This window comes from Trichosporon asahii (genome assembly GCF_000293215.1).
Source record: "Trichosporon asahii var. asahii CBS 2479 unplaced genomic scaffold scaffold00002, whole genome shotgun sequence".
Taxonomy (NCBI): Eukaryota; Fungi; Basidiomycota; class Tremellomycetes; order Trichosporonales; family Trichosporonaceae; genus Trichosporon; species Trichosporon asahii.
The window spans coordinates 1-25,982 of record NW_014040922.1 but is presented as its reverse complement, the minus strand read 5'-3'; the positions used below and the strand labels follow the sequence as shown (position 1 = coordinate 25,982).

General features: G+C 59.5%; 8 protein-coding genes and 1 non-coding gene across 9 annotated transcripts; 3 read left to right on the top strand and 6 right to left on the bottom strand.

Annotated features, from left to right (window-relative positions):
* Positions 1 to 1,076: 1,076 nt before the first annotated feature.
* Positions 1,077 to 2,761, top strand: A1Q1_05207 (uncharacterized protein; the record flags this gene model as incomplete). The annotated part of the gene is made up of 4 exons (XM_014328682.1): positions 1,077 to 1,390; positions 1,435 to 1,567; positions 1,617 to 2,095; positions 2,137 to 2,761. The coding sequence occupies 4 exons, from the start codon at positions 1,077 to 1,079 to the stop codon at positions 2,759 to 2,761; spliced, it is 1,551 nt and encodes a 516-aa protein (XP_014184157.1).
* Positions 2,762 to 3,035: 274 nt separating this feature from the next.
* A1Q1_05206 (uncharacterized protein) lies at positions 3,036 to 4,109 on the bottom strand (the record flags this gene model as incomplete). Its single annotated transcript, XM_014328681.1, has 4 exons — positions 3,036 to 3,467; positions 3,513 to 3,633; positions 3,688 to 3,826; positions 3,872 to 4,109. The coding sequence occupies 4 exons, from the start codon at positions 4,107 to 4,109 to the stop codon at positions 3,036 to 3,038; spliced, it is 930 nt and encodes a 309-aa protein (XP_014184156.1).
* A 306-nt stretch (positions 4,110 to 4,415) lies between these two features.
* A1Q1_05205 (uncharacterized protein) lies at positions 4,416 to 6,732 on the top strand (the record flags this gene model as incomplete). Its single annotated transcript, XM_014328680.1, has 7 exons — positions 4,416 to 4,867; positions 4,930 to 5,044; positions 5,108 to 5,532; positions 5,664 to 5,973; positions 6,031 to 6,126; positions 6,363 to 6,436; positions 6,501 to 6,732. The coding sequence occupies 7 exons, from the start codon at positions 4,416 to 4,418 to the stop codon at positions 6,730 to 6,732; spliced, it is 1,704 nt and encodes a 567-aa protein (XP_014184155.1).
* A 142-nt stretch (positions 6,733 to 6,874) lies between these two features.
* Positions 6,875 to 9,657, bottom strand: A1Q1_05204 (CAP64-like protein; the record flags this gene model as incomplete). Its single annotated transcript, XM_014328679.1, has 4 exons — positions 6,875 to 8,173; positions 8,230 to 8,596; positions 8,670 to 9,376; positions 9,487 to 9,657. 4 exons carry the CDS (start codon positions 9,655 to 9,657, stop codon positions 6,875 to 6,877), a joined length of 2,544 nt encoding a protein of 847 aa, XP_014184154.1.
* Positions 9,658 to 12,885: 3,228 nt separating this feature from the next.
* Positions 12,886 to 15,629, bottom strand: A1Q1_05203 (exocyst protein; the record flags this gene model as incomplete). The annotated part of the gene is made up of 6 exons (XM_014328678.1): positions 12,886 to 14,303; positions 14,419 to 15,021; positions 15,081 to 15,313; positions 15,373 to 15,384; positions 15,434 to 15,563; positions 15,608 to 15,629. The coding sequence occupies 6 exons, from the start codon at positions 15,627 to 15,629 to the stop codon at positions 12,886 to 12,888; spliced, it is 2,418 nt and encodes an 805-aa protein (XP_014184153.1).
* Positions 15,630 to 16,031: 402 nt separating this feature from the next.
* Positions 16,032 to 17,967, top strand: A1Q1_05202 (RING finger ubiquitin ligase; the record flags this gene model as incomplete). The annotated part of the gene is made up of 5 exons (XM_014328677.1): positions 16,032 to 16,190; positions 16,262 to 17,093; positions 17,156 to 17,221; positions 17,259 to 17,374; positions 17,440 to 17,967. The coding sequence occupies 5 exons, from the start codon at positions 16,032 to 16,034 to the stop codon at positions 17,965 to 17,967; spliced, it is 1,701 nt and encodes a 566-aa protein (XP_014184152.1).
* A 333-nt stretch (positions 17,968 to 18,300) lies between these two features.
* A1Q1_05201 (glycosyltransferase family 90 protein) lies at positions 18,301 to 19,647 on the bottom strand (the record flags this gene model as incomplete). Its single annotated transcript, XM_014328676.1, has 1 exon — positions 18,301 to 19,647. The coding sequence occupies one exon, from the start codon at positions 19,645 to 19,647 to the stop codon at positions 18,301 to 18,303; it is 1,347 nt and encodes a 448-aa protein (XP_014184151.1).
* Positions 19,648 to 19,726: 79 nt separating this feature from the next.
* On the bottom strand, positions 19,727 to 20,314 carry A1Q1_05200 (Cap3p; the record flags this gene model as incomplete). The annotated part of the gene is made up of 1 exon (XM_014328675.1): positions 19,727 to 20,314. The coding sequence occupies one exon, from the start codon at positions 20,312 to 20,314 to the stop codon at positions 19,727 to 19,729; it is 588 nt and encodes a 195-aa protein (XP_014184150.1).
* A 5,507-nt stretch (positions 20,315 to 25,821) lies between these two features.
* On the bottom strand, positions 25,822 to 25,916 carry A1Q1_t103. Its single transcript has one exon. It is a non-coding gene; the product is annotated as a tRNA-Ser (tRNA).
* Between the last annotated feature and the right edge of the window lie 66 nt (positions 25,917 to 25,982).

The window sequence follows — 25,982 nt, the reverse complement described above, 5'->3', positions numbered from 1 at the left end:
AAAGCGGGCAAGTGATCAAAGCCCAGAGTCCCCCACTCATCAATGCCTACTTGAACGCATCGACGTCCACTTACATTTCGGCCAGCGAGCGTCGAGTTCATCTTTTGTATTACCTGTGGCCTGCTTTCGTGTATCTAATCATCATGGTATTGTGTATATCCTCGTCAAGAATGTGTCTTCCAAGGCATTGTATACCGTTTCAGAGAACGGCTGCTGCACGCTGTCTGATTGCCATCCACCGTGTCACGTCTCGCGTCTCACGTTTCACCCACTAAGATGCCGTCAGCCGGGATTTTCGCACATGATGGTGCATGTCATGTCGACCGCTTCGCTCATTGTGGCACCATCATGCCCCTGACCTTGCAGCCTGCCGCTGGAGGGTGATGTCACACCCCCTGAAGCATGCTGCTAGTGCATGCCACAGAGGCCTGACAGCCTTTCGCTACACCATACCATGCACGCCACTGACCTCCTAGCTGAAAAGCTCTGGGAAGTTGGGGCGGACACCGTCAACACAAACTACTCGTTTTAGCGCCAAGCGTGATCGCTCCGCCTTGCTCTCCTCGCTCACCTAATCGCTCGAATTGCGATGACATGCATTTCTAAATGCGATACTCATACTGAACCCGGCACAGGGTTTCAAGACTGGCAGAACAATGATGGGTACATAGCGCTGGATCGAGGCCGAATGCTCTGGACGCCTGGTGGCGTTGCGTGGCGAAGTCTTCATGTGGGCCACCATCGATTCCAGGTGGGCGAACCCTTCTATGGCGAAGAGGGAGGGGATGGGGACTGCAGCGCGGTCAAATTGGTACTCTTGGCCCGCCAGCCATCCGCGTTCTGGAAGTGAGTCAGCTTGGGTTTACCGCGGCGCCGTGTGAGCCGTGCGGGTCGTGCGCGCCTAGAGTGCTCATTTCGACACGCCTTCGCTCGGTAGATCGCGGCAGACACGCGCGTTTGTAGCCCTAGGTCTGCTAGCCTGTCCCCACCTTCACTGTTGCTTTGTTTAGTGAATGTTACGTCGTCGTGCATCTCGCTCCCCGTTCGGTTTACTCACCTAACTCACACATACACTCATGGCCAGCAACACGTCGAAACCTGTACCCCAAGTGCTGTCGGTTTCTGAACAAGGTAGCCCGGTGGCGGTCGGTGACTCCAACATTGATACCTCTCCGCTAGCCCCTCTGCCAAGCGAGGCCTTTGTCTTTCCTCGAGCACACGCAGAGGAGCAAGTTCCAACCTTCCCTCCACGTTGTGTGGCAGCGTACGCCGCAGAGTGGGCGGCGCGCCTCGCTACCGAGGCCTGGGCCGCTGCTCAGCAAGTTGGTCGGCTCGCGGAGATCAGCGACACCATTCGTCTCTGGGCTGTGGTCGATTCGGTTCTTGATCGGTACGTTGTCTCGGCAAAGTCAGAAAGTTGGAGCTGACTCCCAGAGTCGATACGCACCGCGCACGGATGGTCGCAGATCGTTATTCCCGAGACGCGCAGACTCCACTCCGCCGCCTCCGCTCTTGGGACTCTTGGATCTACATCACAGACGACATGATCATTGATGCCTTCGAGGCCGTGAGTGTCTCCAACGGAAGATGGAAGGATCGCAACTGACTCGCGCCAGGCCGCGGCAGCGCAAGGACTAGATTCTGACACTGAAGAAGCCCTAGCCGATCTGAAGCGCGTTGGACGTGTGGCGCGTGTTGTGGTAGACCTGACGTGGGAAGCCAGTGACTCGCGATTTCCGCCGCGCGAGTATGAGCTGGAGCGAAACATCGATCCCGCTCTCTACGGAGAGTGCGATCCATTCGCTGTCCGCAACGCTGGGCGGATTCTCACCCTCGCCGAGGACCAGCTGCACCCCGACGGCCTCGTTCGTGCCCGTGGCGCCGCTGACGCAGGGGACGAAGCGTGGGCCCGTTTCTGCCGTTATCCCTTCGCTGATGTCCTCGGCGCAGGTCCGCCGGACACCCCGCCCGAGGGCAGCGATTACGATACAGCATCGGAGGACGACACATCTAGCAGCGCGAGCGCGAGCGCAAGCGGCCGTGGCCCAAAACTCATCACCGTCATGCAGTTCCGCGCCATGATAGATCGCGGAGAGTACGTTCCGCCCCCGTAGCGTCCAGCCAGCCGGTCGTGAGCGATGTGCGAGGCGAACGTGAGCCAGACGGGAGCTATGCCTACGTTGGGACAGGGGGCGGGATGAGGGTCGAGGTTGGGGTCGAAGACGAGATCGAGAACGATATCGACATCGCGCTCGAGAACGAGACCGAGGACGAGATCGGGAACGACATCGAGGCCGAGCTCCTGGTCAACGACGGAACGGGTCGACTCGTGAAGGATATCACCGCATGCAGAGGGGAGAGTGGGGAGCCAGACAGTGGGTTTGGAGGAGGTGGGAGTCTAGGAGGAGAAGCGGGTTCCAAGTTCTCGGAAAAGCAAGAGGCGGACTGCAGTTGGCACAGGCACAGTACAGCAAATTCTGAGAGGTCGATGGTCGACGTTTACACTTGTACAATACGTTGTAGCAGTTACGTGCACACTCTCATGTATCATCCACAGCCCCCCAGGACCCCAGCCCCCCAGGACCCCAGCCACACAGGCCTCATCCTCAACTTGGCGCTTACATACACTTACTCACTTCGCACCTCGCTCTGCTGCCACCCTCATCTCATCTCGACAAGCTCTAGTGCCATCCATCATAACCTTCAATTCTCAGGCTGGTCGTCAGAAAACGAGAGTTTCGGGATTCGATTGAGTGCTTAACGGATAGAGCACAGCCCTCATCGCAGTGAATACTGCTAGCACTGCTGTGTCAACACAACACGAAAGTCATACCAGGTCCATGTAAAAGTAGAGCTACCAAAAAAAAAAAAAAGAAAAAAAAAAAAACTTGGCAAAGCGTGGTCTTGCTCGTGCAGATGTCTATCAGATACCTGCTTTACGTCTTCATTTCGCTCACGTATTCTACACGATGCAGGAGAGTCGACGTACCGCAGAGGATGAAGGAGGCACGACAGCGAGCTGTATTTAGCCGCGTTCACCGAGCCCGGTCCGCGAGATCGTCCGTCCACCTGACATACTTCCTGTACGAGCTAAAGTCGTACTTCTCCAGGACTGGGGGGTCCCTCTGCTTTGCCTGGTCTTCGGGGATCGGGTCTGGATCATCGCACCACGCCGCCCACCCGGCCGCAGCGATCCAATGCTCAGCCTTGCCCCTCTCCTCTGGTTCCACCTCCGCGAGCCGAAAAACAAGTTCCTTGTTCTCCTCGCAATACGGGTTGCAGAGGCCTAACTGCTCGGAAGTGAAGGCGCGTTGCAGCTCATAGGTCGGTGGCGGGTGGGCCGAGTCAACCCATGGGTCCCAAATCCAGTTGAGGGCTTGACGGCTGAGGCGGCCCGCCTCGTGCTCGCAGCGCGCAGTCATTCGCAATCGGGGATCATTTTTCAGTCGAGACTGAGCCTGGGTGTTCTGTCAATGCGGGAACAGGGGATAGTCACAGCACCGATGACTTACGAGAGACAGGGCACGGTCGATCATAGTATCCGTCGAGCGAATCCATTCCCTCCATGGAAGGACACCTCCAGCGCCGTCTTCGCACCGAAGCTCTCGTTTATCTTGTTGCAGGCCCCAATGTCTGGTTCGATCATCAGCGGGGCATTGAACGGCAGATTCATCAAGGAAGACGTACATGTCGAGCACACACTTAACGACCGCCCACGAGAACACATCCGCTTGGACCTTGACTTCTTTGGCACCTGTCCCGGCCTCAGCGAGCTCAGCTTCCGCGTCGAGCCAGCGCAGGACCCCAATGTGCGCCGCCCACAACGCTATATGTCTCGGATGCTCACAGATTGGCAGCAGTAGCTGCTCACGGGTCATCGCGGGGACGGGGTACTGCAGGAACGGGTAAGACCCGCCCTCGGAGCTCCTTTGCGGTGTCTCAAAGTGCGGTGCACACCCAGGCTCCTGCTTTGGCTCTCCCTCGGTGCTCACGGGAACGGCGATGTTGGTGCCGATTGATGAGTTCGCCGAGTTGGCATTCGACTCGGAGCTACTGGCACTGGATGCTGACGCAGCTCGTGGTGAGTAGGCTGCGGCGGGGAAGACCATGGTTATGGTTGTGCGAAGCGCGCTTCGCGAATGAGTGCTAAGTAGATGTCGATGTGAAAGGATGTTGTGTGGGACGGCCTGGATGAGTCAAGGAATTGTTTTGTTTCCACTTCAACCGTGTGATAGCCGCCACAGTCCACGCTAGCGTCCATCGCGTTCTGTAGCCCAAGCTGTACAACGATCGACGCTACAATGATCGCATCAACACTACCTGCGAGGTCGAGCTGCTGGCCGTTCCATATCACATTCTTTCTCTCTACAACACTTCTCACTCATTCGCTTGAATCTAAGGGCGCCGCATCAAGAATGGTCGTTTCCTCCGCAGGCTACACGCCACGAGTTGTCTCAGGCGCTAGCACAAGCAGCTCGGAGTCTAACGCCATCTCAGCGACCTCGTCAAGCGACACCAACATCACCGTCCCTTCCTGTACCGAGGAGGAGTCCAAAGAAGAGCCTGGATGTGCACGACAGGTTGGGATCGAGACCGAGACGCCACAGAGTATTGCCGAGGATGCATCTGGCACGTTCACGTTCCTGCGCTGCCCCGCCCCCGCGATCACACGCGAGCTGCTGCGACTGCCCATCTGCCACCATCCGCGACGCATGGCGCTGTGGGCGGCACATATCGCGGTCCTGCGCTGGCTGGAGGCGGAGGGTGAAGCCTTTGAGGCCTCGGAGGGCGGGATTGATGCCCCAACCGAACTCAAAGTTGGGCCGGACGTATTTGCGTGGGCAGTCTTCAAGTGTGTGCTGGACATGTACGTATTCCCCCGCCTAAGCATTCAAGTCTCGTTGATGACACCCCCGCTGATCGAGCCAGGCATTCAGCCCTGCAACGAGGCGAGAGGGCGAGCGAAAAGCGCTCCCCTCTCCCTCGTCCGTGGCGGGAATGGGTCCATTTGACGGACGCCATGATCGACCGCGCCCTGGCGCTCGTAAGTCCCTCTACCATGTTCACCTCCCTCCCTCACTCCTTCCTACGCTGACGGCGAACGCAGGCCCAATCACGCCTGAACGCTCCCCTCCCACCAACGACGGTGCACGAGGCGGGCCGCCTTGCCCGCCAAGCGCTGAACTGGACGTGGAAACCGTTGGTCGACTCCTCCCACCCGCCACGGAGCTATGAGCTGCACCGGCCCTTTGCTCCGGGTCAGTTTGGACGCTGCAGTCCATACTGCGAGGAGAACAGGGAGCTCGTCTTCCGTCTCGCCGACATGCCGGGAGACGAGAGGGAAAGGGTTAGGGAGAGCGCTGCCGGTCAGGCCGGTCAGGCCGGTCAGGCCTGGGCCGCGTGGTGTGATGACCCCGACCCCCTCCCCGCAGACCAGGCTCAGGCCAGGCAACCGCCCCCTTTTGAGAAGTACGACTTCAGCTCGTACAACAAGTACACTACCTGGACGGATGACCTCGCCTCCAGGGCGAAGTGAAGTAAGCGCGGCTCGGCCGGATGTCGTGACCCGCGCCCATCCACCGCGCTGCAGCGTTCACCCCGGACACGTGAGCGCTGCCATGTACCGGCGGCGACGTCCCAGACGGGCCCCTTTGACATTGCAGGTCGACCTCGACTCGGGCTCGTTCGAAGCATATCGGGGTAGAGGCACCGAGTGGCTGCAAAAAGGAGCGGGCAGAAGGGATGATCCCCCTGAGCCATCGTTGCGTCCGTGTCTCGCATCAACTTCAAGAGTCCTACGCGAGGGTGTGCGGGAAGGAGGTTGATGAAAGAGGAGAACTCGGACTGGGACTCGGACTCAAGCACAGAGGAGGACGTCAAGGTGAGCTAAGTGCCTGCGGGAGAGCTGACATTCAGCCGAAGAAGACTGCTAAGCGCGCCAAGGACGACCCAGACAGCGACGAGGACGAGAAGGTGCGTGTCTCTACGACAGACAGCTTGCGGCGCTGCAAGGAGAGCTGACACCCCCAGCCCCCGAAGAAGAGCAAGCCCGCTTCGAAGGGCAAGGCGCCCTCGTCCAAAGCGGCGGAGGCCGAATGCGGACAGCTGTGTGCTATGGCGCCCACGGTATTGTGGGAGGGAGAGTGTGCATAATCGTAGTGGAATGGAGAGCTCTGACCCGCATGTAAAATGTATCTAAATATGAGGCAGTGGCAACGCAGTTCATATCTGATAGACATCGGAACGGGCCAAGACCACACATTCCTAGTATCGCTCCCAGTTCTGGCGTAGAACACTCAAATTATCAAGCTGCGATGACATGCATTTCTAAATACGATACTGATACTGAACACGTCACACAGGGTTTCAAGACTGACAAGACAAAAATGATGAGGATTACTACTACTCAAGCGGGTCTCAAGCGGGTCTCAAGCGGGTCTCAAGCGGCCAAAGCTGCGGACGGAACGCACGGCGCGGGGGCGTCTGTCCACCGGTGCCAGGAAGCTGCTCGGCGGATGCGACGCGGCTGTGCTCATTGCCCGGCGTCTGCGGGCCGCTCCCTCGCCGCTGGTTCCGACTTCCGCTCGACTCACTACTCTCGCCAAGCTCGCTCCGCTCGCTGCTCTCACTCGACACACTCGGCTCACTCCGCTCGCCGAGGTTGCTTCGCCCTCGACACTCGCGACACTCGCTTCGCTCGTGTCGCTCGCCTCCCGCGTGTCCCGCTTCTAATGGAACAGCTTCTTCTTCGGCTTCTCCGTCTCCTGGACGACCTTGATATGCGTGTGGTTCATCTTGCGTCCGGGGTGGTGCGAGCAGCACTCAATGTTCTGGATCCACGCATCGCCATGGTCGTCGTTGACATCGACGCCCGTCAGCTCCTCGGGCGGGCGGGCGGGCGGGCGAGGTTGCCGCCACACTCGCCGCGGCCGCAGGGACACATCTGGTCATCCTTGCCGGTGCCGTGTAAGAGGTCGGAGAGCGTGCAGCGGATGCTGGGCTCGACGGCGAGCATGCGCATGATGGCTGAGCGCGACTCGCGGGGGAGCAGGCGGAAGATGGACTCGGCGCCGCCCGTCTGGTACGTCCGAGTCGAGGAGATGGAGGCAGCGCGCTCGCGGCGCTTCTGCTGCTGCTGCGCACGCTGCTGCGTCTGTTCCTTGGACAGCGGCACGGTGGGCTGCGCGCCCGACGTCGACGAGGCGCGGTTGCGGGGCATCGGCTGGGCCGCGCGCGTGGGGGAGACGGGCTGCGGGAGCGAGATGGAGAGTGAGTAAGAGTAGTGGATGGAAGAGGGTGGAACGGGGCGAGGGGTGGGATCTGATAGTGGTGGTGGTGGTGTGCTATTGCAGCAGTTGTAAGTGACGGGGATACGGAGCCGGCAGCAGTCCCAAGCAAATAGCTGGCGCGCATACTGCGGGTTCGTGTTGGGCGGGAGCGAAGCAGTCGAGTCGTGTCGTCGCGGGAAGTACTGGTCAGAGCGGTCCTTTTGCGGCGACTCGGTAAGCTTGAGGCGGTCGACGCGCGGCGTAAACGTGTCCGTGCTACCGTGCGACGTTGTGCTGCTGACCTCGCTGACACGGCTGTCGACAGCAGTGCTCTGCGTCGAGTTGCTCGGCGTCCGCTTGAAGGGGAGCTTGGAGCTGCCGTCGGGCAGCAGCGTGTCGCGGCCGCCCTGGCGGTTGTGCGCGTCCGTGCCGTTCATGACCGAGGGCGCGGGCGTCTTGGTCTGCGGCTTCTGGCACAGATCCGGGTGCGTGTTGACGTAGAGCTTGAACGACATGTCCGTCTTGTAGTCGGGAATCTTCCACGGGAAGCGGCGCAGAATCATGCACATGAAGATGATGGCGACCGACCAGACGTCAGTCAACCGCGGGTCGTACGTGTCCCTCGTAAGGACCTCGGGCGCGAGGTAGGGGTCGGAGCCGACGACGCCGGAAGCGGGAATCTGGTGCTTGCCGGGGTAGTGGAACACGGTCGCGGTTCCGAAGTCAATGAGCTTGACAATGTTGTCCGACGTCATTACACAGTTGTCGAGCTTGAGGTCGCGGTGCGCAAGACCCATTGAGTGCAGATAGTTGACGCCATCAATGATCTGGCGGAACACGCAGTAGATTTCTGGCCGGTTCATCTTGCCCGACATGACGACCGAGAACAGATCGTACGGCGCATACTCCATGATCTGACGTTAGCTCGGCTCAAATCTCGGCTAGTAAGCTCGGACCTCACCTCGTAGTAGTGGCCGTGGTCGCAGACAATGTCGACCGTCTCAATGACGTTGATGTGATGCAGCGTCACACCGACACAGAACTCGGCAGTGACCTTGCGCAGGTACTCCTTTTCCGTCTCGCCCTGGCGGCGGGGACGGAACTCCTTGACGGCATAAGTGCTGCCGCCAGTCTTTTGCGACGCCTTGATGAGACGGACAGTGCCGCCGGCGCCAGAGCCAAGAACGCGACCCCACTTGCCGTACTTTTTGGAGAGGTGCGCGTGCGTCGCCTCGATGGACGACGGGTGCGTCAGCGCGATAACAGGGCCAGGGACGCCGGGGTAGTCGTTCAGGTTCTTAGGCGTCGCGTGTCCACTGGCGTGGTGGCTGTCGTGGTGGTGGTGCTCGCTCATCATGAGCGTCGATGTCCGCGAGGGCGCGGCCGAGCCCCGGGCGGGACGACGGACGCGAGCCATGATCCTCGACGCCGGCGTGGGCGGCGCGCTGCTGGCGCTCCTTGTCCTTCTTCTTCGAGCCGCCGCCAAAGAAGGACGCAAGCGACGAGTGCGACTTTTCGCCGTCCTTGTCGCGGTGGTGGTGCTTCATGAAGCCGACGAGATGCGAGGAGTGGTGTCCGTGATGATCCTTGTCGCGGTCCTTGCCGACTCCATCGGGCAGCTGGCTCGTGGGCGTCGAGTTTCCGGAACTAGCGGCTCCGCCGGCGCCAAAGAACTGGCTGCCTCGTACCTGGTTTCCGGGCGTGGCAGCACCGGATAACGACGGGGTGCCGGTCGAGTTGGTGCTCGACTCGTCGAGATGCTGGTGCAGGGCCTGCTGCGCAATCGAGTTTTGGTAGCGGTCCTTATCCTTCTGGTCCGAGTGGCCGATATGGTGGTTCAGGAAACGGCGGAGGTCGTGGAGGGGGCCGGAGTGGTGCTTCGGGTGACGGGTCGCCGTGGGCGAGGCGTGCGGGGACGATCCGGAGCCCGAGGTGTTGGAGGTTCCCTGTCGGCGCGGAGGGGGACGGTCACTCCTCGATCCACCGTCAGAGTGGGGGGGAGAGTCTGCAAACGAAAGGTTGGACGCGGCGGTCGGCTTTCGCTGCTGGGCGGATGCAGGCGGAAGTCCGGGTGAGCCGGGTGCGGGGGAGCCTGGGATGCTGCTGGGCTGTTATGGTGTCAGTTCAATCATCCGAGATATGAGCAAGCTGATTGGGGGCAGGGACGGGGGTTGGTGGAAAAGGGAGTATATTATGGGAAAAAGAGTGGGGAGCGCACCAAGCGAGCAACATTGCTAGACGTCAACTTGCTACGGGTCTTGGCATTGGGCTGCTGCCCGGCTTGCGGACGCCACCACCACTTTCTGGTTTCACGGTGGTGGGGCTTTGGTGCCATGGGCGGTTGAGTGATATGGTGGGTGCGTTGGATGTAGAGCATGACTGCGGGCATATTGCGTCGCCTCTTGGGGTTGGAAAAGGCCGATGGCGGCCCCCGACGCCTACGAGCTGCTGCGTCGCAATGCGAGCGCTGCAAGATACGCAGTCGCGGGTCGACGGCGCTAGAGGGAGAGCCAGCAAGGGGGTGCCCGGAAAACGAGTGTTACAAGGGTGGACGTATGGTGACGGTGTACAAGTGGGGGAGGAAAGAGGGAGAGGGTGGAGACGGACAAACGGAGCACAGTGATGCACTGATATAAAGCAGTGTGGACAGAGCTGGGACGCAAAGACGACGGTGTGGGTCTGTGTGTTTTGACGGGCGGGAGATGTAGGAGACGGGTAAAGAGAGGATAGATAACGAGCGTGCGCCGATGGGATAGACGAGGGTTGGGGCAGGGAGTCGTTCGGCTCGATGGCTCATAGTGTCCGTGGTGGGCGCGCCAATGACGCACGCAGCCAGCGGTCATTTCCTTGTACCTGGACGGCCCGGTGCAAAGCTCAAGCCTCTCTTTTCTGCCTCTCTCTCCGTCGATGCTGACTGTGTGCTTGGCCGTGAAGATCCGGCGTCATCCTATGTGATGCACGGGCCGTGCTCGACGCTACGACCACCCGTCATGTACAGGAAAGGGAGAAAGCGGGGTAATGGGGGGGGGAAGGGATCGGTGACTTACGTCGTCGTGCCAGATACCGCCGTGCGAGGGGGCCTTGTAGAGTGTCTGGCCGTCCTCGTAGTTTTCGTGGAGTTCTGTTCGCGAGTGGTTCCTTGATTCAAGAACGAGCTCGTCGTCCGAGACCTCGGAGACCTCGATGGGGGAACCCGAGCCGGAGAGGATGGGTGTGCCGGTCAGGGGGGAGCCGGCGACGGGGGTGCCGGACACGGGAGTCAGGTGTTCTGGGGAAGGGAGGCCGTCGCGGTGAGTGAGGAACTCGCGGCCATGGGCAGTACGCAGCGAGAGGCGTCTTCCGTGGGGGTCGGCAAAGTCAATGTTACTTAGGGGAACGGCGGGGTTTGCAGACAACATTGCCTAGACGCTGGGGTGGATTGGTGGATGGTTAATTGAGTAGCGTATGCGATGGAGACAGGGATGCACAGAAAGGAGAGTGTGTTGGTTGTTGTTGGTTATCAGAGGGCCGTCGGTGGTTGTGTGATGTGGTGGATGATGTCGACGGAAGGAAGGGGGGGGGGAGAGTGAGATGGTGAGTCACGGGTGGAGCTGATAGCCGCCGGGGACTTGTGATCGGGGGGGGGTATGATTAAGCAAATGGATCAAGGTGGAGCAAAGTGTGATGAGAGCAACGGGATGGAGGGGTTGGGGTCGGGGTCGCGGTTGTCGTCGTCGTCGAGGAGGAGGGAGTGTGAGTGATGAGATGGAGAGTGAGTAAGAGTAGTGGATGGAAGAGGGTGGAACGGGGCGAGGGGTGGGATCTGATAGTGGTGGTGGTGGTGTGCTATTGCAGCAGTTGTAAGTGACGGGGATACGGAGCCGGCAGCAGTCCCAAGCAAATAGACGGATTAGGCGGGGTGATCGTCCTATTTGATACCCCGCCGGACTACTTACATTCTCGTTCCTCGTCCGTCGTCCGTCGTCTGTCGTCTCCTAGCTCCTCGGCCCATTTCGGTTCTCATTCCTCTGCTCTCATGCCTCTGCTATTCATGGTACATCCGTCGATCCACCTGGCCCCTTTCTTACTCGACCGTCCCTGCATGCCTGCACTTGCCGCACGACCTGGCCGCGAGTCGCAAGCTGCAACCGACACATCAACGACGAGGAAGCGACAACAAGGACAAGACATTCCAACCCCTCTAGCATACCTCGATCTTATAAAGCATGCATGCATGCATGTATGCAAACGTAGTTCATCGCTCTTGTTATGACAGACAGGGATAGTGATGACGGCTAGCTGGACCCAGTAGTCAAGGGTTGCGGCAATGGACCTATGAGAGGACTGATAAGCAAAGGTACACTGGGTGACTGCGTCAGTGAGTGCGTCGTGCGTCATCGCACCCCGTCGCCCGTCGCCCGTGCGCCCGTCGCCCATGCCCTGCGGCCACTGGCTGTGCCGCATGTGCCGCATGTGCTGCGCAATGCCGCCGCCCCGCTGGGCCCGCTGGCCGCTGACACAAAACCCTCGCCTCGGTTCTCTAGCTCTCTCCAGTCCCCTCCGTACAAGTTCCACTCTTCAAATGTCGCGAGCATGGCAGAGAAGAGACATCTCAATGATCGCCACCGTCTTCGGTGTAGTCGTCCCCCATGATCCCCATGAATGATTTGCATAATCGTCCCCATAGCCAGATGACAGTTCTGCCGCTGGTGCCTGGCCACCTCTTGGTCTAACTATAGCAACAAGTCGCTCTGCACTCTGCCTTGCGCGCAAGAGAAGAGGCGCCGGAAAGCCCGAACTCCCCGTCTCCAGCCCAGCCCAGTCGGCCGCATCATCCGCGGAGATTACCATTTCTCGTACACCGGCCGCCGCTTTGCTGGCCTTTGCTGGAGCACGCCGCTCGCCGCTGGACGCCGGTGCCTGCGCCGTATACCACTCCGACACGCGCCATGCATGCGCTGTGCACATGGTCATTCCAAATCCTCTTGCTCAGCCTCAAGCATCTGGTCATGCACATCCATCGGCCGCCTTCGTTCAGACACAGCAGTCGATGCAGTGATGTGGTGAGACCGTGCGGCCCCCGCCTTCAGTCACCTGACACGATGCTCGTGCACTCTCACTCTTGGCCTGATGCTTGGCCCGAGTCTTGTCCCGACTCGTGCTCCGAATCTAGGTATGCTCACCGCAACACCGGTGCTCACCACAACGCCGCAACACCGCATCTCCGCATCTCCGCATCTCCGCATCTCTGCATGAGCACACAGCCTCTACAGTTCTGCAGCTAACCGCCGACTCGTACCCTCCGCCACCCTCCGGCTCCGGCATTCCGTCTCCTTAGACATCTCAGACACTTGTTTCATCCCACGAACCATTAACCTGCTTTTGGGGCGCTGTCAGTACGTGACTACGTGATGCAGCAAGAGCAAGCGCCGGAGCGCTCGGCCCGAAAGACTTCACTACCGTACATGTGGCATTACGTTATCGTCATCGACATCGTTTAATCTATGGCTCGCTAAGCCATGTTTGCATTGTGGTGCTCGCTTGGACTGGAGTCGTTATGGTCGAGGTGACCTCGCTTCAGATAGAAGGGCTCACTGCCTCACGCCCTCGCTTCGCTCGGACGCTCGGACGCTCGCGCTCATCGCCTGCCCGTACTATCATTCCTGCTCGTCGTCGGACGCAGCGCAATCGTCTCGACGGCCGTCACACGCCTCGTGTCGCGGATGATCGTCTGCAGACTGGCCAGTTCGCGCTGCAGCGCCTCGGGCGTCTCGTTGCTCCGCAGCCCGCGCGAGATGATCTCGTACGTCTGCCCAAAGGCCTCCTTAGCGCCCCGGTTCAGGTACGCCTCGACGCTCTGCTGCAGGTACTCGATCTCGACGGTTGCAGTCAACATGCCGCCCGTCCCGAAGCGCTTGATGATCTTGAACGACTCGAGCGCCGTTTGTGCTAAACGCGACACAAGCGCCTTCAGGACGTTGTTGACTAGGATCGGGTTCACGTTCGACACGCGCGCATGCGCCTCGACGAGCTGCAGGATGATTCGGTGCATGTACCCCCGCACCTCTGTTGGTGCGGGGCACGTCAGCCAGTCGATGCCGCTGTGCAGAATCGCATCTGACAGAATCTTGCACATCGGATCGGCGCGCAGAGACACACACATGTCGAACGCGCGTACCTCTAAACGAGCACGTGCGTCCTCCAGCTGCGTCTCGTCGCCGGCCGCTTCTGGGCCGAGCAACTTGGCGGCCAGGTTCATGATCGCAGGCACCGCCTTCTTGCGCTGGTAGTGGAACGCGGACAGAATGTATAGCAGCCGCGTCTCCGCGTCCGTCGTTGGCGTCTTTTCTTTCGTGCCGGATACCCGCACGGCGTGCTCCTCGGCAGCCGTCAGCTGGCTCAGGCGCATGATACCCTCGAACAGAAGAGTCTGAGACTCGACGATGCCCTCGCGAATCTTGCGCTGGAAAACTGGTGACGCTGGCGGCGGCGGCTTGTCGTCGGTCGCTGGCCCCGTCGCCACTGCCCTCGCCGCCTTGATGACGCGGGCTTGGAAGTCGTCCATCGTGTAGATGAAGCGTGTTCGTCCGCGCAGAATGCCCTCGTTGACTGGCGGTTTCCAGTCCTCGAGCAGGTAAAAGTCGGCCGCGTCTCGGATCCACGTCGTTGTAATCATCTCCTCCATGCGCCAGCGTAAGGATTCCATGAACGATTTGACACTCGAACTCGCGTCCTTTCCGACGTCGATTGCTACGAGCTCAGTGGTGCAGTCTCCGATGGCATTGGCAATCTGCTCGCCATAATAGCCAGCAGCCAGCACCGTCGTTCCCGCAGGGACGAAGGATGGGATGGACTGCTCGCGAAGCCGCTTCTTAGACGACACACCGACGTCTGATAAGGCGAAGAATTGGGCAATGATGACAATGTATGTCTTGATAATGTCCGCAGCCATCTGTCGGCAGGCTTGAGCTGGCCGGTGCGAAGCGCGCAGGGCACCCGACGAGTCGCGCTTGCGGTACCGTCCGTCCATGCACGCCTTGGCAACCCGCCAGAACCCTGGCAACGAGCGGACGATGTAGTCCGACAACTGTTTGATGAGCTTCAGGATGGCAGACCATGCCTTTTCCGTGGCCGTTGCTGTTGTCAGTTCAGTACGCGCCGGGTAACTTACGCGTCACAGAGTTCGGGGTGTACGTGGGCTGGACCAGCTGGCGGCGAAGGAGATCGGTGTATGGTGAGGAAGAAGAGGGCTCGGAGGCAGCCTCGCGCTGCGCCCTTTTGACAGCATCGTTGGCGCGCTCGTACAACGACTTGACACTGTCCACAATGTGCTCGTGCTGGTAGTCCAGGTAGCTCCACGCTGGCTCGTCTGATCCTTCAATCTCGATCAGCATCTCCAGCGTCTTCTCCTGGTCCTCGATCGAGCGGTTCGGGTCCTTCAGGAGCACGTGCAGGCGACGTCGCATGTCGCGCATGACGTCCTCGACACTGTCCCACACTTTGTTAAAGATGCGACGCTGGCGGGCAATTTGATCGGGCGTCGTCGCCTTCACGCCCGGCATCAGGGCTCCACCGCGGTGAAGGAAGAGGCCCTTCTTATAGTCGCGAAGCGCCTGGTCGTACTTGCCGGCATTGATAGACTCGAGGAGCTGGCCGGGAAGATTGAAAAGAAACTTGGACTTTTCAAAGACGCCCAACGTTGATCGCAGCTTGGACGCCTTGACAGCGTTGTCGAGGACGGGAAGGTAGACGAGGTCGGCACGATCACATGTCACTGTCGTCAGCGGCAGGGGAGACATACTAGCTCACATTTGTAGAGGTTTCTCAGTTCACGGGCGCCATGGTCATCGTCGTCTAGGAAACCTTCCTTCATGTCGCGGTACACGACGTCGCTGGACGCCTTGACGGCGACAAAGCGATCAAAGTTGTCCTCGACGAGAATGCGTACGGCTTCGCTTCGAGCGTCAATCGACCGTTCGAGGTGCTCAATGCCGAGACGAAGGTCCGCGAATGACGCGTCCGGGTGCTGAACCTGGATGAATAGCTTGGGGTCAAAGCTCTTGGAGCTGAGCAGCGTCGCGGCACCTGGGGTTAGCTGGGCATAGGAGTGGGAAGCTCGACATACGCGTCTTGAGGTCTAGATCACCAGCACTGTTGTCAGTTGACATGCCTCCATTGCAACTTACAAGCTGAGTCTTCCTCGGAGTCCAAGGGGGTCCTGCTCTTCCATGGTGCCTCCCGTGCCAGCGAGAGGTCCCTCCGTGGCGTGGTCGACCTCCTCCCATTGCTCGGGAGCGAGAGACGAGAGGCCGTACGCTTTCAGCACTACGGTCAGATGAGTCAACTCTTTGTAAACTCACGCGCGGCGTCGTCAAAGTTCATGCTCATGGCTGCGAATAAAGATGAGGAAGCACGGCCTGACGTTGTTGATGACGAGGGGTGATCGAGCGGAGGCGTGTCGCGTGGCTCGGGTGGCGTGGGCCGTGCCTGGCGATAGTGGATGACCCAGCGTCGAGGATGCGCTGAGCCAGCGGTCATCTCGAAAGTCCTTTCCTCAACATTACTCATCAACAGCACGATGAGCGACCAAGACCGGGCAGAGCGTGGCGAGGCCGCTCCGCCACCTCCGCCCGGCCGCCAGCAGCCCCCCCAACGGCGGCGCCGACAGATCCACCTCCACCGGCCACCGATGGGGCAGCCGTCATCACCCCTCCGAACCAGGCGTTTCCCGGCGTGTTTGTCGGCGAGCGACCACCGCCCCCGCCGCGGCAGAGCATCACGAGCATGCTTATCCTCACCATGTTCTTCTTCTTGATGGGCAACGGGAACTCGCCCCAGATCATCAACGACGACGGCACGCCCCGCATCACAGAACTCGACATCATCCGTGAGCAAGTGGACGAGTATGAGGGATATCTAAACGGAACGGGCAATTGGACCGAGGTAAGTTGAGCATTGCTGAGCTTAGCTGACGACAGCCACCTCGCCCGTCAATGTACCCGCAGTCAATACAGCCTGACCATCTGAACCACGCCAAGGCTGCGGCGGCTGAGATGCCGTTCTTCACGAATATCACCGGCGGATACCGACAGGCCGAAGTCGAGGTGATCGACCTGCTCTCGCCGACGCCAGCGAAGGGGAGCACCTTCTTTGCGCACCAGAGGATCCCGTCGCTCAACCAGTCGTGGTGGAACGAGACGAACGCGGCGTGGCTGCGCGGCGAGTTTGACTGGAAGGGTGTGAGCCAGTGGGACATGAACCTGAACGAGCGGCGGGTTGAGGCTGCGACGAACACGACTGCGAGCGGCGTGCCGACCGCCGAGGACTGGAACTGGGTCAAGGGAACCGTCACGCTCTCGGGCACGCAGACGATAGAGTACGACGTGTTCGGCCTGCACCACGTCCCGAACGGAACATACGAACTGTACGGCCAGCCGCAGCACACGCGCATCGACATTCGCAACATCCCCCGCCTGTACCCCGATCACCACAACACGACTGCGCGTCTGATCATGGCCGAGCTTAAGAAGGAGCTGCGCTTCCGCGAGCACCAGCTCGTGACTCCGGATGCCAAGGGCGACGACCCGACCACAACCACCTGCCCGCTCCTGATGTACATGAGCGTACCCCCTCTTCCACCAGGTGTGGACCCGAAGGAGGTCGAGGCGTATCACAAGGAGCTGGCCGAGCCGTCAGGCCTTCTGTGGAGCCTGCCGAAGCCGCCGCAGTACTGGCAGAACAACGGATTCGGTATTGTTGCCATCGCGGACCAGTGTGGCGTCGCCCTCGGTGTGGACAAGGGGCGCGGCGTAGGAGTTGGCGACTTCAACCGCAAGACCATTAACTGTGAGTGAAGAAAAGTACAGCTAGAGCTAATCTCAGACGCTGCTTATGCGACGATATCGCAGCTCCTCGTGCTGTGGCTCCTCGTGCGCCAGATGGAGAGCACGCGGACGCCGTCAACGCTGGCCAAGGTGAGCCTGTGGACCATCGTCCTCATGGGCATCTCAGATACGTGGATCTTCAGCGCGCACTTGGCCATCGGTATCTACTCGGACAATAAGACTTCACTGCCACTGCTTGTGCTGGCATTCCTCATTTTCTGCACGGCGTTCGTCTTTGGACCGGTAAGTCCATACTACCTTGGCTAAGCTGACCCCAGCGCTACGCCATGCTGCTGCACCGTATTCAGGCGCCCGAGCGTGCCCCTCAGCGGGACGAGGACGAGGACGAGCCCCGCGGCTTTTTCGCGCGCATCTCGCACGCCTTCTACACTCACGCTCCTTTACGCTGGATCGCAGGTATCGCCGCACTGCTGCTCCTGTTCCAGATTATCTTAATCCCCAACGTCATCCCCTTCATCCTCTTCATCATGCACAGCACGTGGGTACCGCAGATCTGGCGAAACGCTCGACGCGGCTCGGCCAATGCGCTCCAGCATGGCTTCGTTCTCGGCACAGCGGCCGGACGCCTCGCATTGCCCCTCTGTGAGTACAGCTCGCAAGCAAACCTCCTTACTAACGACAGACGCCCTTGCATGCCCGGACAACGTCTTCTTCATCGACAACGCGCCATGGATCTGGCTGCTCGTGCTGTGGCAGGGCGCGCAGATTCTGCTCCTGTTCGCGCAGGACCGTTTCGGGCCCGCGTTCTTCCTCCCGAAGCGATTCCAGGCCGAGCCGGGGTACGACTATCACCCGATCCTCGCGCCGCGGGATGAGGAGGCCGGGCTCGGCGAGCCAGCGGAGGAGGACAACGAGGGAGAAAGAAAGGAGCAGAGGGGATATTTCGAGGGAGGCAACACTTGCAGTATCTGCATGGAGGAGGTGGACACGCGACCCGACACTATCGCCGGCCGAACATCATATGCCGTCGCGCCGTGCCATCACCTTTTCCACACGCGCTGTCTACAGCAGTGGATGGGCATCAAGACCATATGCCCCCTCTGCAAACGCCCGCTACCTCCGCTCTAAGCTTGTATTGTACCATCACATGCATCTCATACATTCTGGATCCTATCGCTAACATTACACTGACAATCGGATAACTCTAACTACTTGCGCTCCAACTCATCCTTCTCGTCGTACGTGTAGCTGGCGGCGTCGCGGTCTTCGGCCTGCAAGCGCGCCCACTCGAGGTACAGCCGGAACGCGTACGCGACCATGTCTTCGCGGCGGTAAAACTTCTCCGTCCACTCGCGCGCATTCTCTGCAATCTCCTTGGCCAGCGCGTCGTTGCCCTTGAAGAAGACGAGCGCGTCGTACAGATCCCCATAGTCGACCTTGACGGGGACATAGTGCAGCCACGGCTGGATGCGGTCCGAGAACCACTCGGGCATGACTGTAGACTTGAGCAGGAGCGAGCCTGAGAGCATGAGGCGCTGGAACCGCGCACTCCACGCATTACCGTCCACGTCGATGAGGTACTTGGCGTGGTCCATGTCATCAGGCGTGACGCGGCCGCGGAACGCATAGTTCTCTTTGATCTCGGCGCAGCTCCCGTCCGACTCTTCGCACTGGATCGGCTCGCCGACAAAGGCAATGTCGACGTGCTGCTCATTCAGCTTGTCCAGTGGGGCGTCGACCGTCGCCTGCCCCACCGTGCCCTTCACTTGCGGGCCAATGACGCGCGCGACACCGTCGTACGCATTCGTCAGGGACATCAAACGCAGGCGATGCGTGCCCCGCCAGTGGTTCCGCTCCTTGTGCCAGATGCCCGTGTTCGCGCCGCGCCATAGGAGCCGGTCACCGTTCTTCTCGGCCCAGGGGATGGGGGACACGGTCGATGCCTCTGTGAACCGCTCAGTCGGGACGCCAAGCACGTCAGCATGCGCGAGCGTCTTGCTGATCGCAAACTTGGCCGAGAGCGGGTCCGTGCCGCGCTGCAGACGCAGGCCGGCGAGGAGGCCGTGCTGCGGGATAAGCTCGGGATGCGCACACATGTCCATGCTCTTAAGGTGGTCGACGATGAACGTCTTCTCGGCCCAGTCAATGTCCTCGACGGGGATGGGGTCATAGCCGTGCTGCCGCAGCGGCGAGTTGTAGCTGCACGACGCGAGCCAGCCCGTGAACTGGTTGTCCGACTTGATGCGTGCGAGCGGCACGTACTCGTTGTTCTCGACGCCCTGCGACAGCTCCTGTCGCTGATCGTACGAGATAATTGTGCTCGGCGTGTCCTGCGCCGAATACACGACGCGCATGTCCGGAATGTCCTTGGCCACGTCCGCAATCAGGTCCAGCTGACCATCCAATCTTTTGCGGTGGATCGCCGGCCCGTCGTCGCCTCCCGTGTGCGTCACCTGGCCGTCGTGCACGGTGATCACAAACGTGTCCGCCTCTTTGCTTGCGCGGTCGATCAGCGTGCGCACGTCCTTGGGCGAAACGGCGCGGAAGGGGAACATGTCACGGTTGATCTGGTGGTATTCGTCCGGCAGCTGGACGTCGTGCTCTCTGCGTGTCAGCGCCGCACGGCCAACGCACTCACACAACGTAGCGCCACCACTTCTCGAATCCCTTTGGCGGGTGCTGGTAGTACCGGTTCTGGTACTCGTCGACCGCCTCGCGAAGCGTGCGGCTCTGCTTGGCCAGCTTTGTGTCCCATTTGCGCCGGGCGTCGCGAATCAATTGATGGATCGGGTGCACACGAGCGTTCGGGTCGACCCGCAGGAAGCCCTCCTTCACCTTGTGCGCGGGTGCACCTTCAACCTCGGCAGGCAAGGGCACCCGCTTGCCGCCGAGGACGGCTTGCTTCGCTGCTTGGTGTGCCGCGCGCGCCTTGGCCGTACCTCCTCGCTCCGTCTCTGCTGGGATCTCACCGGCGAAAGACTCGAACGAGGGTATCGATGGAGAGAGCTGCTTCTCGATCCCGACCACGAACAGATAGATGATACACGCCGTTAGGATCGCATACGCAATGCGATATCGGGTGCGTACGCCGAGCATGGCGGATAGCCCATGCCGCCGTTGCTGGGCGGGGAGCATGCCTTCCTCGACCGAATGCCGGCGCCGGGATAGAGGCTTCTCGTCGTAACTGCTGCTGTTGCCGCTGAATGAGCTGGAACGTAACATGTGGTAGGCGAGCGTAGAGAGAGCGCTGGAGGTTTGCGTTGCGTCCTCTCGTCCTCAAAAGTGAGACGTTGTGACGGGCGGGTCAGACGAGTCCCCGTGATCGCAGTCGGTCGTTCCAGACGTGGTTCTTGAGTGATAGACGTAGAGCAAGATCAAGATAACAGCAACAACACGGCGCAGTTGATCGCGTCGCCCGTTAAGCTGCTGCGGTCTTTCTGTGTCTGGCTGCAAGGCGGAAGGCTCCTAGGCCGAAACGCGTGGGTGGCCATGGGATCTGGAGCATATGGTGCGGCTAGTCGGTTTGGTGTCGCAGGATTACGAGAGGCGAATAGCAGGGGGCAGTGGTCCCAAGGAGTGAGAGCCGTGGGTGCTCTCTTGTGCAGTCGAAACTCTCGTCAACTCAGTCGGGAACACTGGGTCAGGACTCTCATGCCGCTAGCGCCTTTGGCCCCTTTCTATCCCGGGACACCTGCGACATCCGCTCTGCAGCCGTACGCAGCCGTGCGGCATGCAACCCAGTTCCGTGATTGCACGATGTGGTGCTGCGCAAGGTCCAGTGCATTTGCAGTACCTTGACGCACAAACATTGAAGCATCTCGTCAAGAAGCAGATACGCAGGCAAGCACTTGGCCCAAGCACAACTCTCGTGCTGGAAAAACTCAGACGTCAAGCCAAACATCAAGAATTCAGGATTCGCGTACAAAGGGCAAGACGTCGCAGGCTCCCGTAAGCGCGTGTAAGGCGAGTGCGTCGTCGGTTTGTCCGTAAGCTTGTTAAGGCCATGAGCCATGCGGTTCCATCTGCTGGAATGGACGCGATACGAGCATCGCCAGGGCTACGTCATACTGGACAAGAAGCATCAAAGTTCGGTGCGAGGTGAACAAAGTTAGAACTTCTGGAGTCTGGTGAATGGGCGATGATTGTTGCAATTCTCATGGTCAGGACGAGTTTCGCATGCTGCTGGCGGCGTCTGAATGGGGACCGTTGGTGGGAGGGAGATAAGAGCGAGAAGAGTGATTCAGGAAAGCGAGGCAGGTTCCTGGTCCCGCCAGGGGAGACAGGGTTCGTTGAACCCTCCGCGTCTGACGCTAGAGCGGACACGGGATCACGCAGCACAGCTTCGACGCCTTCTGGCGTTGCTTCTAACGCAGAATCCAGCGTCCAGGTGGGGTCTACCATGAATCGAACCGACCCAGGAGCCTAATGCAATGTCACGTGGTATGGACCATAGTTGTGGCAGACAAGGTGGAGATCTGGATCTCCGGGCACATCTGCAAGACGGCGTTGGGCGCACATAGGCCTGCACACGCATGGACAGTGCAGATGACGCTAATGTAGTAGGGCGCAGGCCTGCGGTTTCTTATTTCGCCTGCCTCTACGGAGCAAGGATGGGAAGCTGATCGTCGTGTCGACCGATTGCACAGTTCCCTCTTCCACCCGAACCTCGATCTTTACCTTCTCTTGATCGGGAACTTTAGCTCAAGACGCTTTTTCTCTACAAAAGAGTCACTCGCAGTGAGGCATCGCTTGTTCCGTGTCGACCTTTAGCAAACGAGATCGCTTCGAGACCCAGCCTCTAGGCCCTGTCCCTAGCTTCTTCGCCCGTGAGTTCACCAAAGCCTTTGACACATTCAGCGACCCATTGCAAGCTTTCACAGCCACTCCAACACCTCCGATTGCTCTCTGAACCTGGCCCGATCGGCGGCGCTCACGTCAGAAGCATCACGGTGCTCGGGCGTTGTGGCGGAGTGGTTAACGCGGTTGACTCGAACGGTCTCCTTCGGGAGAGGTTCTGATATCAACTAAAGGAAGTTGAGTGCACTTCTAAGATGAGTTTGGCAGGACGAAAGCATATGGGGGCTAGTGAAGGGTTAAACGCTGCTCCTGCCACCGAGTATGCTGAAAGCGGTACCGCGATACAGTACATCGACTATGGAGTGCATCAGGCGGTCGCTGTCTTGGTGATCGCAAAAGATCATAAAAGCAGACACGGTACCGAAGTCAGGCACGGTCTTAGATCACCCTGAGTGTTTGTGGAGCCCCATAGTACCGTCCATTGGCTCCTCCTACCACAGTGATTTAGTGAGATGCGAACAAGTCGCCAACATGCTCTCTCTATTTGCGGTGAGCATGTTAGAAAGATGTCAACGTCGACAGAACCTTTACTTCCAGGGCCGGAGCCTCGTGGCCTCAGGGCAAACAGAGGGGGTTTACCGACGCTGATTCTTCACCCAACGTTGTCATCTCGGCGTGCATCTAAGGCGCCAACCGTTCTTGGCTGGAGCGGATACCACGAATAGTTGAATTGGACGCATTGGGAGTGGCGATTAGTCCATGAAGTAAAGAAGACCAGGACACCAGTACTCACGAGCAACTACCCAACCCTTGCACACTGCACGCGACCTATTCATTGCTTTTATCGCAGAATCGCAGAGGATACGATTCGTCTCTTGTCTTGCTGAGCAGCTATCAAGATGGCCATGGCATCCCGGATTTGCGACGGCAAGTAGAAGGAAAGCGCTCCAAGCTTGAAAGGTTTCTTCTTTCGCCAGCGTGCAACACGCAGCTGTCTTCTCTTGAGAAGGTGGCCAGAGTGGGTGGTCACGTGCGACCTTGGGGCGCCATAGGAATGAGGAGGGTTCAACGATCGACGCCAGTAGAGGGAGCGTGGGAGAACGGCCCATGAATCACCAGATCCGTTTCAGCGCCGCGTGTCTTGCGCCCTCGATAGCCTCACCAACGCCCGGGCCTCACACAGGGTACCTCTTCATTGCTGACCCTTTCACAATACTTCCTACACTCAACGGCCTCTCCTCTCCATTGCTGCCATCGCCCACATAATGTTCCCATGTTCAGCTGTACCGGCCACCTTCCCCTCGGGGCGGACCAGTGCTACCTTCGCTTGTGAGTCACATCGAGATCCTTCCCAGCCACGTTGAGGTGGTCGGGGATGACTTTCACCCAACGTTCCCATGTGTCAAGTTGACCCAAAGCTGACGCAGCAGGCTCTCTGACTCTCTGGACCCGCTGATGCTCCCACCGCCCGTAGGCGGCTGTCGCCTGATGATACTCCCAGTATTAAACGCCACTTGCGAGAGCTCTCGGACTTCCCGGACCTGCCAATCAACTGTAGTGGGTTGAGGAAATAACAGAGAGAGTGTCTTCCCCCTTAAAGTGAGTCATGCATCACCCGGTGACGCCTCACGGCAGTGAGTGGCGTCGGCTTGCTTGAGGCCTGTTGACATTCTGTGAAGCTAGAGGTGACCTACATTGCTGAGGCCCGTCCCACCTTCCCGTTGAGATAACGGCTAACGTTAATAAGTGGAAGTCTATAAGTGTCGAGCCCCGGTGTACCCCACGCCGACCCTCAACTTACGACGCACGCAGCTCTGACACAGGGCGCGACAGCGTGGCACATGTGCCCATTTCGGCACGTTTGGTTTCGAACAACGATGACAGGCTGCCAGGGTCTATCAAAGCAGAGCGGCCTGGGCACAGACAAGGGTGTCCATGCTGTTTGAGGGGTGCTGTTGCCATCTGGAGCGCGCCTCTCTGGATAGACTTCACGCCTGGTGAGCGTTCCCGCGTGCACAGCCCCGCGCTATCTGCGTGCGCGCCGATTCCGAAGCCAAAAGTGACCGAAATTCCAACCTTTCGGTGTCAGAGCCGCTTCATTGGTCTACGGAAGTAACGCGTTCTCGCTAGTGCGGTTGTCGATGAGCCTTTCCTCTGCTTAAATGAGCGACAGATGCCTTGCAAATCCATCACACCGCAAAGAATGCTTCTCCTGACGAGCCTCTGCCTGATGGCATCCAGCGCCACAGTCTGGGCAGGTGCCAATGGTCACCAGCCCTCCTTACTCCAAGAGACCAACGGCCCCCAGACCCTCGGCTTCAACCTCAGCGCGGGTCTGAATTTAAACGAGTTCGGACCCTTCGGCTTCGACCAGAAGATCTCTCACTTCGAGGACGTCGGAGGCACATTCTGCCAGCGCTACTCCGTCTCCGCCGAGCTGTATCGCCCGGGGGGTCCCGTCCTGCTACGCGTATCAGGCGAGAGCCCCACGTACGGCAATTGAGTTCACCGACTGAAGCCCCGCTAACCCACAGTGGCAGCGTGTACCAAGACGGGTTCGAGTACCACATCGCAAAGGAGACTGGCGCTCTTGTCATCTGGCTGGAGCATCGATACTATGGCTACTCCTACCCCGTTCCAGACTTGACTACGGACAACCTGCGCTTTCTCTCGTTCGAGGAGGCGCTGGAGGACACGGCCAACTTCATCCGCAACTTCCAGCTCCCCGAGAGCATCAACGTGACCGACACTTCCAACCTGAAGTACGACAAGACGCCCTGGATTCTGTACTCGTGGTCTTACCCCGGCGCGCTCGTTGCATGGATGCGAGGCAAGTACCCGGAGCTGGTATGGGCCTCCATCGCCTCGTCAGCGACCATAGATAGAACAACAGAGTACGACGGTCAACTCTACATGACGGCAGCAGGACGTTGGGGCGACCCGGCCTGCATCGAGCCGCTGGAGGAGGCGTGGACGACAATTGGCTCAATTCTCGACCGCAACGAGAGCAAGGCCACCGACGAGCTCAAAGCGTACTTCAACATGAGCGGAGTGCCCGACTGGCGCTTCGCAGCCATGGGGTACGACACGGCGACAGCCTGGCAGAGCCGTGCGTGGGACCTGCCCTCAAACTCGTGGGAGAGATTCTGTAAGGATATGCAGGTTGAAAACGACAGTGTCACGGTCGGCGGTGTGTCGTATCCTGGCTCTTTGGCTACGTACCGAGACACGCGATCACTAGAGGGCATGTGTCCAAACGGCACAACAGGACAGGCATGCCTAGACGCCCCCGGCGATCCCTTTAGTCACTCTGTCGAAGCGAAGATCGACATCACCTCACCGCAAGCATCTTTCCGCGCGTGGCAGTATCGTGAGTCCCTCTCTCGGATGGCCTAACCGCGGAATGCTGCACCGAATACGGCCCCGCTATCGCTGGCCCACCGGCAGGGAGCGATCTTCCACACATCGCTAGCAAGTACTTCACCCCGCAGGGGTGGTATGACCTCTGTCGGCACTGGTATCCGCCCGGTGAAAAGAACAGCCTGCCTCATACGTTGCCTGCCCCCAGCGTGATCGACGACATGGGTCGCCTCAACTACACAGCGCCCCGCATCGCGTGGGTAGGGGGCGAGTACGATCCCTGGTACCCGTCCATCAAGCAGAATCAGACATCGACGCCGAACAACCCGTTCTACTTATTCCCAAGGGAGAGCACGCGTGGGACGCGTTCGCGTTCCAGAACCTCTCCGACAAGCCCGACTTCATGCAGACGGTTCACCGCGGCTTGCTCGCGGATGTCAGCCGGTGGGTCAGGGAATTTCATGGGCAGCAGGCACAGGCACAAGCTGGCAAGAACCAGGCACATCCCGTCGACAACGACAAATGATCACGTCAAAAAACGTCGTAGAGGCTTCCAAACGTTAAAAACGAGCCGACGCCTGTGAGATTCGAACTCACGCGGGAAAATCCCAACCGCTGTCTAGCGTAATAGCAAGCGATCACCTTAAAACCACTCGGTCAAAGCGCCTCCAAGTGTCTGTTTTGAAAATTTTCGGGGAAACATGTTTGTGACCCGAGCTGAAAAATCTGAAAC